This window comes from Lepisosteus platostomus, chromosome 8 (assembly GCF_059453375.1).
Source record: "Lepisosteus platostomus isolate fLepPlt1 chromosome 8, fLepPlt1.hap1, whole genome shotgun sequence".
In the NCBI taxonomy this organism is placed as follows: Eukaryota; Metazoa; Chordata; class Actinopteri; order Semionotiformes; family Lepisosteidae; genus Lepisosteus; species Lepisosteus platostomus.
The window spans coordinates 29,232,342-29,242,476 of record NC_142618.1 but is presented as its reverse complement, the minus strand read 5'-3'; the positions used below and the strand labels follow the sequence as shown (position 1 = coordinate 29,242,476).

General features: G+C 35.0%; 1 protein-coding gene across 1 annotated transcript; it reads left to right on the top strand.

The window, feature by feature from the left end:
* Positions 1 to 3,716: 3,716 nt before the first annotated feature.
* Positions 3,717 to 8,319, top strand: gbx1 (gastrulation brain homeobox 1). Its single transcript, XM_088643062.1, has 2 exons — positions 3,717 to 4,416; positions 6,334 to 8,319. The coding sequence occupies exons 1-2, from the start codon at positions 3,969 to 3,971 to the stop codon at positions 6,849 to 6,851; spliced, it is 966 nt and encodes a 321-aa protein (XP_088499188.1). The 5' UTR covers positions 3,717 to 3,968; the 3' UTR covers positions 6,852 to 8,319.
* The last annotated feature ends 1,816 nt before the right edge of the window (positions 8,320 to 10,135 follow it).

Sequence of the window (10,135 nt, the reverse complement as noted above, 5' to 3'; positions counted from 1 at the left end):
ACGTAACTTCTTAAAGCTTAGTCTAGTTATCTCTTTGACTGATACCATTATTAGCTCTGATTGTATGCTTTATATAATAATGAAAGACAAACTTGGAATGTGTAGCTGCGAAATAACTTCTGGATGTTTTCTCTGATGTAGGTAAAGACTGAATGATGTGAGTTGTTTTATCTTTATGATACATTTTGTATTGAATATTAACATGGCCATTGTGTATGTAGTCATCTTAATGGCATCTTTCCTAAAAACTCAGACACTGCTTTAACTTTATCATTTATTTATTTTGTAAACTAATTTTGATATATTATCTTCATTGTTTAAATAATGTGAAATGTGAAAAGATGATGATTTTTAGTTCACGACCACATTCGTAATGCACAAATGAATAATTTTCTTCTAGATTTTACAAATGGTGGTAGCTGTGTGGATGTGAGTCATGAATCTGTGTGCATAAAAAATTTCTATAACTCTTATATGTACGACGATATATAGAAAGAATTTTCGATGACTAGGCTACTAACAGCAAGAAAAAATGAAAATATACTGTACTTAGAAGTTTAATTTTGCTTTGTAAAAGAATACTAATATTAAACATTTCTTTCTAATCGTGAAAACTCGATTTCTCTACGAAAGTGTCATTTTGATTATTTGAAATGCACTAATTGTAATGCATATGGAATAGTTGTGGACAGAATTCTTAAGGAGCCGACGGATTTTAAAATAGTGAGCCTCTGATGGACTGTTATGACATATTGGGGAACAATGCGACCTGGGTAATGAACCTGACAGCACACTCAGACGACCCTTGGCAGGGGAACTATAGCACAAGTCTAAGCGATGTCTCTGTCCACGAATTTATTTCCACATTGCCAACTACACAATTTAAAAATGATGCGATCGGCGTATTACAAGTTGTAATATTATCTGATATTGTTATTAACATTTTTGTTATTGTACTTTTTATTTTTACACAATGAGTTTGAAATGTATTAGTATACATTTTGTAAACGTTATTTTACAAAATAAGAAATGTGGCGCAAATCAAAATGCATATATTTAAAACAATGGTGTATTGCCGACTACGAATGCAGGTTTGTTCCGGAGAAAGGATATTTCATATAAATACTGTAGTGTCTATTATATATTGAAAGATACATAACATATACATATAAATGTAGATGTAACTCAACTAAAAGAAACTGGATATATTTTATCTAAAATTATATTAATTTTTACTTTGAGAAATTTATGTTGTTATTTGTTAAGTTTGTTCAGTGAAAAGGTTATGGCAATAAGACTTTCATCTCAGATAACATATTATTGGTATATTCGCCTCTTCGTGTGTTTGACAGGTTTTTGCTGACACCCTGCACATTTTAAAGACCAGTGTTACATTAAAACGTTGGAAATTCCATGCATAATCGGCTCTGCAACAAGCGATGTACCTCTCAACAGCAAGATCCTCGTACTAAAAATGTCATGGTATAGCATTCCACATCTGTTAAAAATATCTATTAATCCAGTCCATCAGATAGAACGTAAACGTTAATTGTTCAGTACAAAAAAGAAAACTGTTACATTATGATTTTGGTGGACAGGTAACGAAAAATATTGTAATGAAATAATAAAACAGCTGATTACATAATGTTTCTATTCTCATGAGAACAGTGCGGACTGAAAGAGACCTCTATTTTTTGCATAGCCATGTTCCTCACGTACTATCTACGAAAAAAACTTCACAGGCGCTTAAATTGAAAATACACACCAATGTCAGCGAGTGGCCTTTTTCCAGGATTCCTAAATGCCCACTACTACTTCGGATACGGATTCTTATCTTGAAATCCTTAGCGTAAATACTCCATCTTTCTAAAAACAAAATTAGACGTGAAAACAAAATTAGAAGTTAGAATAGATACAAACAACAAAAAAGAACAAAATGGTTAATTGTTTTAAAATAATTGGTCTTGTATTATTCTTTTGCAGAAGTGAAAGTATATTTCTTACAGTGTTAGAGCACACTGCTGCTAATAATACCTCCTCTAGTTTGCAAACTTTCTTATGTTCTTATTCTTAATTTGTGACAATAGAGTCACGTAAAACTATGTGTTCGAAAATCATTCCAAAAGGTTGTGGGGATATACAGTAGGTGAAGAGTTGATCTGAGATTTGTAACTTAGATTAAACTGAATACTTTGCATGTATTTGCACTTGTGTATCACAAATCCTTGCACACCTCTCGTTAAAAAAAAGTTTGATCTCACTTTTCAAGTGGTTTTCAGTAGGGGGTTCTGATTGAAGCCCCTATACCAGTCCACTTAAAGGATGGGAGCGGTAAAGGAGAGGGGAGCTGTCTGGTTTCAATAGATCAAAGAGAGGTAATGTTGAATGGAGTCATTTGCAATTATAAGAATAATTAGCATCCCTGGCCCTCCATTGCTAATCAGAGTTGGAGCTGATATGTTTATATCTCCGTGCAATCAGACGGGGCAGTTGGAGTGCTCGCGCCCCCCAGGACTCAATAGGGACTAATCATCATCAGTGAGAATGCCATTATAGAGAGAAAAAAAGAATCAGATCAAATTAACACTTTCAGGAAAAAAGGGAGAAAGAAATTACTTGAATATTCATTTTGTTGGAAAAAAATGTTAAAAATTAAATCTCAATCTAGTATAATTCGGGTCTGATTAAAAAAAATTAAAAGAAGGGATTTAACAGTATCCCTATTTATTAAATACTTGTTTATATACAATAGGCAAAAACAAAGGTCCTAAATGTCAAGGCAGTTTAATGCGATATGTATTACAAAATAGGTTTACATTGCTAGTATCATCCTCATTTGTATCAACAAAAATAAACTGATGATGCAATAAATCTAGATTCTGGTGTCTAGCCTGCAAATCATGTTAAATCTACTGTTTCCGAATACAGGCTAAAATCACATAGTTTTTTGGTACTAATTGTACTTTGTACTTCGAAATCTTTGCTTGCAGCGTACGTTAATTGTATACCGAAATCTTTTGTTTAGACGTGTGTGCGTGTGCGATGATTTGATGCGTATTGCTTATGTTTGTGTCCTAAAGGGTCCGCATCACTTGTTCCCGTGTAAGTGAAAGTCTTATAATCTTGACTTCACTGCAACGGGTTTTAAGATTCTCATTGACCCTCTTATCCCATTGCTTTATTCTAATTTAATTTTGCACAAAATATTCCTCTCCCGGGGATAATTATCTTTGCACTTCTCCGAGGCTGAACACATTGTTTACTTTGAGAAAAGAAGAAAAGACTTCTTTTTTTTAGAAATGTGAAGAAAAAAACATCTGCCTCTGTTCCTTTCCGACTCCTGAACCGTCGGTTCCTACATTTTAACAATAGCACCCTTGTTTTATGTCACCCCCCTAAATCCTGAGTAATTACTAATCATCAATCAAAATTAATAATAGTTGATTAGGCTGGTGTGGTCAAAGATTAGGGAAGGGGAAGGTGGTGAGTCGTCTCTCACGCCGCTTCCAGTCACTCTGGCCCAAACCGAAGGGGGTTGGGCCCAGTATCTATTGGTATCCACTGGGAACCTGCCGCTTCTCTGGCAGCCAAAAAAGCCAGGAGCTGAATAAGGAAATGAAGCGTAATTTGAGGAAGATGGATGAGCCTTGAGGGCAACACCCCCTCCTATCCCTCCTCTATTGCTTATGATGAGCCTAGTGAGTATGTGTGTGAGAGTGTGTGTGACTGAGAGAGAGGGAGTGAGAGGGAAGCGAGAAAGAGTCAGGTCGCAGTCAGCGCATTGGCTTGCTGGAAAAGGGGACGCTTTGGAGCTTCCAAATACTGACTGTCCTAAAACAGCAGTCATTATAAGGATAACAGCTACGGCTAAGAGAGGAAGGGCTTAGCTCAAAACGGGAAAACGCAAGGATTTCTATCTCTGAGGGGGAGGATTTGATTTTTTTAACCACATTTGGCTCGCCACCAGCATGCAGAGACCCAGTGGCCAAGGAACAGCGTTTTCCATTGACTCCCTAATTGGGACTCCACAGCCCCGGTCGGGGCACCTGCTTTACACAGGCTACCCCATGTTTATGCCTTACAGACCACTTGTCATTCCTCAAGCCCTCTCTCATTCGCCTCTACAATCTGGCATTCCTCCGTTAGCTCCCTTGGCTTCCTTTGCCGGACGTCTTACCAACACCTTCTGTGCCAGTTTAGGACAAGGGGTGCCCTCCATGGTAGCCCTCACCACAGCGCTGCCCAGCTTCTCTGACCCTCCGGATAGCTTCTACCCACCACAGGAAATCCCGGGGCCACGATTAAGCGCTGACCCTGGGGTAAGGAGACAAGAGAGTCCGCATGCTGAGGATCTGCCTGCGAGAGACAAGAGTTCAGAGCTTCTCAACTTCTCGGAAACTTTTCAAACTATCACAGGTAAGTCTATCTAGTTAATAAAGGTTGAAGCAGAGTTCTTAAATAACACTTTTATCTGTGATCTTTAGTAGAAATAAAACAATACACACGAGTATTGAGCTTCATAAAATTCTACTATACAAACATGATTATGTACACTATGTGGCAAAATATATCAAATTTGAGATTTTGGTGATGTAGAGTGCTCTTATGACCTACAGAGATCTTCCCCTGTTATAATAACTTTCAATAGACTTTTTGTAATAAATCAACTTTTAATTTGAACGATCAATATTCCAATCGTCTTTCGGTAAGCGATTTTAAATACTTCCCGTGATTATCGTTGTTGTTATTATTATTATATGCACCCACGTTTCGGAAGCAGTATTCAAATGTCGAATGAAAAGCTGTAAAGGTCTGACCAGCAACAGACTCTACAACAGTCGAACAGCCTGTACGAATTTAATATACAGATAATACAAGACAACTACTTTCTTTGTGATAAACGCGACCATATGCTGACTCTCAAATCCTGTATCTATAGTACCCATGAGAGAAGAAATACGTTTTAAAAGACCACAGAAATGTTCCACCGAAGAGCATTATTTGGGCCTAAATTTGTCTTTCGGTTTAATTTCCGCAACTTTGTTTTTTTAAAAGCTTGCACAAAATAAAGTTCAAAATATCACCATATAGAAAAATAATTAAGGGAGATGAAGGGGAAGCAGCAATTGTAGATCAAATTGTATATTATATACAGTATATATAAACAGGTATAATATATTTTTAAATAACTTCAGTAAGAGACGTGAACTGAAAGGACAGGTGAGCTTTTTAATATGATTTTACTATAGAAAAATCTCTCTAGCTCCTTCTACGGCAAATGCTATCTCAAATCGCTTTATTATGAAATGTTAAAATTGGAAACCTTAAAGAACTGACCGATGATAACTGAAACAGAATAGTTCCATTGATTTCTTTTGAGTGTAGTACAGAGATCTAAAAAATATTTTTTAAAAGCCGACAATTATACTTCGTAAAAAATAAGACAAAACAGTAGGGATAAATGTATATGCAATGCATGGATTCTCCTTGGAATATAAATCCTAATTTTTTATATAATAAATGAATGCAATAAATTTCAGATAATTACAAGTGAGCTCACGAGCATGTAATTTATTTTCTTAGACTCTTATGTGAAATGTATCGTATATTGCAAAGTTATAAGATACACGAGCATAGATCGCTCAAATATACTGTATATACGCAAGGTGGTTAAGGATCAAGGTGTCTTTTAATCATATGTACAACAGCAAATGTTTGACAGTTTGCTCAGGGGGATGTCATTGGTCCTTGTAGCCTTCGGCATAGCACAAAACATAAAATAATTTAAGGCTGAAGTTTTGTAACTGCTTTGTGTGACAGCATCGATGAGTATATTCCACTTAGGCTGTGAACTCTTTTATAATCCCAGTTCCACAATTCACAATGTGCATATTTTGTGCCTATTGTAAAATGCTACTGATGATGAAAACAAGAATTATCTTAAAGTTTTAAATTAACTTAAAGTTTATTCAATAAAGCCATATCTATTCGTGAAAACTTGAACCTTTTCTCGGAAAAAGATACATGTTATAAAATAAAGGTTATACATATCTTCAGATATTTTATACAATATATATGTTAAATTGTATATAACTTTCTCCATCTTTTTAGATGATAACTTTCTTAGTGTCTATTTTATGGCATCTACTTTCCTTAAGAAACATAAAAGATCATAATAATATCAACAAAACCAGCATCTTAGGCTATCGCTTAAAATAATTAAGCAAACTCCTGTTCAAATTAGTTGCAGTGTCGTTAAATTGACATTAATATTTTTAATAAATGGCATCTACTTGATAACTTTTTATTTATTTTTTGGTATTTATTTTTCAGGCGAAACCAAATTGTACAGTTCAGATGACGAGAAACTGGACATGAAATCAGCTGAGACCCCATGCAGCGACAGAGAGGAGGACAGCTCTGCTGACAGCGAGAATGAAAGTTTCTCTGACGGCAACAACTGCGGTCCTTTGTCCCAAAAGAACAAACTCAAACCCGGGTCTCAGGAGCCGCTACCCCCGGGTAATTCTACAGGAAAAAGCAGGAGACGGCGGACAGCATTTACCAGTGAGCAATTGCTTGAACTTGAGAAAGAGTTTCACTGTAAAAAGTACCTCTCTCTGACTGAACGGTCACAAATAGCGCATGCACTTAAATTAAGCGAAGTTCAGGTCAAGATTTGGTTCCAAAACCGCAGAGCCAAATGGAAACGGATTAAAGCCGGCAATGTCAACAACAGATCGGGGGAACCCGTAAGGAACCCTAAAATTGTGGTGCCCATTCCTGTGCATGTCAACAGGTTTGCTGTGAGAAGCCAACACCAGCAGATCGAGCAAGGGAGCAGGCCGTGAATAATAAAAAAAAGACTACTTTTCTTATACACAGCCACTGTATAAACCAAGAGAACCACAACCACTGCATAAACTTAAAAAAATGCGAACCTACAGGCAGCGCCTGAAGTCTGGACTCCAAAGCAAAATGATGATTGCACAAGGAATAAACTACAAGTAATACCCTGTAATGTAAAACTTCAAATTGTATATTGTTGAGGAAAATGATCGCTTTCACAATGTACGTGTTACAATAGTTTCAGTACAACTCCCAGGCTGCACTATTTCTCAGTTGCAATCTAAATATAATACTGAATAATCTAGTTGTGAAGCTGTCTACAGGGCAGAAAAATGTCTATAAATCAGCCATATCTTTCGACACAGTGGATAATAAATCATCGTTAGCTTACTGAAATCTAAAAATAAAATTAAGACAGTAAAGCCACTATCTCAGATAAAATAAAAGTTGACGTTATTTGAATTCGATTCCTAAATAAAATAACCTCATTTAACAATTATGGTTTTGGGATGTGTAAATGCTTATTTATTTTTTGTAAAGTATGTATATACTGAAAGTGTCGCACGACGACACAGAAGTGCACTATGAAACGAGATTGTATACAATTTCTTTTAAAATATTTATATGTTGCAATGTGGTGGAACGCCACAGGTATATTTTTTTGTTTCTGTTTTGAAATAACTTTTCTTTGTGTAAATTTCGTGAATTTTCTGCATGTTTGCTTACTTGTTGAAGCTGATTTATTTCATTTTACTGTTGTGCAAGAAGTTATCATTTCCCTTGATCGGAACAGTTAGCATGTGCATTCAAATGTATTTTACGGTACAGTCTAGAAAACGTATTCGGCAGTTGTTTGTGGAAATCGAATTGTGAAAAAAGAACAAATTTAAGAAATTCCATTCGTATGTATATAGAGATGTGGTTTAATAATACCTACAACCGCGGGCCTCCTAATGTAAACATACATGTACATCTGTGATTTCAATAAATTATTTTCTATCAAACTAAAGAAAGATAATTCAATCTAATTTAAGCTTTGAAACATTGTGGTTTTTGAACCCGTGTGTTACTGTTGGGTATTAACTGAACCAATGTTCCGCTTCTTCTGATACCTCTCCCGAATACGTTATTGAACAGGTGTGCTCAGGTTAGCGTTCATGTGCAATTATATCATTAATTTGTTCTTGTAACCTGTATTATAAGTCTAGAGCCAAGTACTATCAACTCAGAAATTAGTGATTTGCGTTTTATTAACGTCCTAGTGTATCGTTATCGAAGATTAATATTAAATATTTTTACTGCCACGGATATAACCCGACATTTCTTCCGGGGTTTTAGTTACCTGTGTTGCATTTACCTTTACATTAACATAACAACCAATTGATGTATCGGAGTTCATTAGACATAATGTGCAAAACATTAATTCCAGATGTCAAGTCGCTCAATATTTTGTGCAATATTCATGATGGTTTTCTTTTTGTACAGTAGTAATTTCATTAAAAAAAAAACTTTGTCAAAAGCAAACTAGTGCCAAATTTCGGTGATGTCACGACTGTAGGGCAGCCCAAATCCTTAAATGACATCATAATAATACCACCCCACCAAATCTACAGTATGTTCGGCAGAGCATTGTAATCTGTATTAAATCCTCGCACAAGAAGCATGCGAGGTGTCTTTAGGATTGACACATTAATGTTAACCGTTCTTGTCTATTAGAACACTAAATCTTAAGTGAAAAAAGCGAATCAGACAAGTAATGACCCACTAATTTCTATTATAATAGTTCAGGGTTTAATTAATTCAATATCCAAACTATTACATTGATACATACCGTAAAATTATCAAATCTATTGTAGGAGGTATTTACTTTCGGACCAAATACATTTTGTGGATTCAAAAAAGTTACTTTACGGATACTATCTCTTCATAGCCATATAATTAACTTTATCTGTACATAATTACCATTTTATTGTAGTCGAAATAACTGCGAGGAGTTTATTGTACATTTACTTCACAGATAAATGGAATAGAGAGCCAACTGACATACATTAATGCACCAAAATACAGTAACGAAATCAGCCGAAATTGTAATGGTAAGAATGTATTAATTTTAAATTTGTTATTGTATTGATATTAAAGAAATGTGATGTAATATGTAATTATATTACATATGTTTTTACTTACAAAATTCGGACACAAACACTTTGTCAGACAAAAAAAACACCCTTTACAACTTTGTGGGAAACATTAGTTTTTTAAAAAGAAAAAATACTCTTGTGCGAAACATTTTCTCTTGAGCTCAGGGAAACTACTGCGCATTTTGTGAAATTAATGTATGCATCTTTAGAGGTGCATGTAAATGTACACATGCATTTGTAACAGATTTTAGCAAACTTATAAACTTTTATTTTAAACCTTCATCACAGGTAAATATTGCGTAGAGGACATTAAATCCGATAAAAAATACGTCATATAGATGGAATAGATTCATTCGTTAAATTGAGTTCATTGCGTATAATGTAAGATCCTGTCATATAATGTTATGGACACATCTTAAAGGTTTTTTTTTGTGTGTGGGGGGGTGCTATATACTTGTTCTTGTTTTTTATTCCATATTTTATGGTAGACCAACCTCATCTAAAGCTAGCATGGAAGGAATTCTGGGACATTGAACAAAATCCAATAAAAACTTCCCGTTCTTCCATAATTTCCATACTCTTCCGAAAATATCTCACTTTGAAGTTATGTTTAATTTTCAGGTTTGCAGCTCAAATGACATTTTATGTATTTATTTTTGCTGATAAAGTATGAATATTTTAATAACTCTTTTACTGCTTTGAAATTCGCTACGTTAAAATCTGTTTTAGGCAAGTCATCTAGCCAGGTCAGACCCGATATCTAACGAAAAGCGACGGGACTAACGTAAAATTAGGTCAGCTGAGTCTCATTTCTTCTGCAGAACATCAGTGACATTACATTAAAATGTAAGTAAAGTCAACACTATATCATGCTGTTCTTCTGTTTAAGCATTTATCTGATTCTTTAAGCATATCTACTCTGTCCATCAGGAAACATTATAGAAGTGTTCTGAAGAAACTGACCATAAAACCCATCCCTCAGGAGGATAATGTTAATTGTTATTTGATGAATAATTTAATAAGAATGTTTTATATATTTAATGGGACATGAATTGCTTGGCTGGTTAGTTATATAGATGAGAACCTCTTTTCCTGATCATGCCAGGTGTTACATTTAAGAGATTAATCAACAATTAGGATGTTTCTTC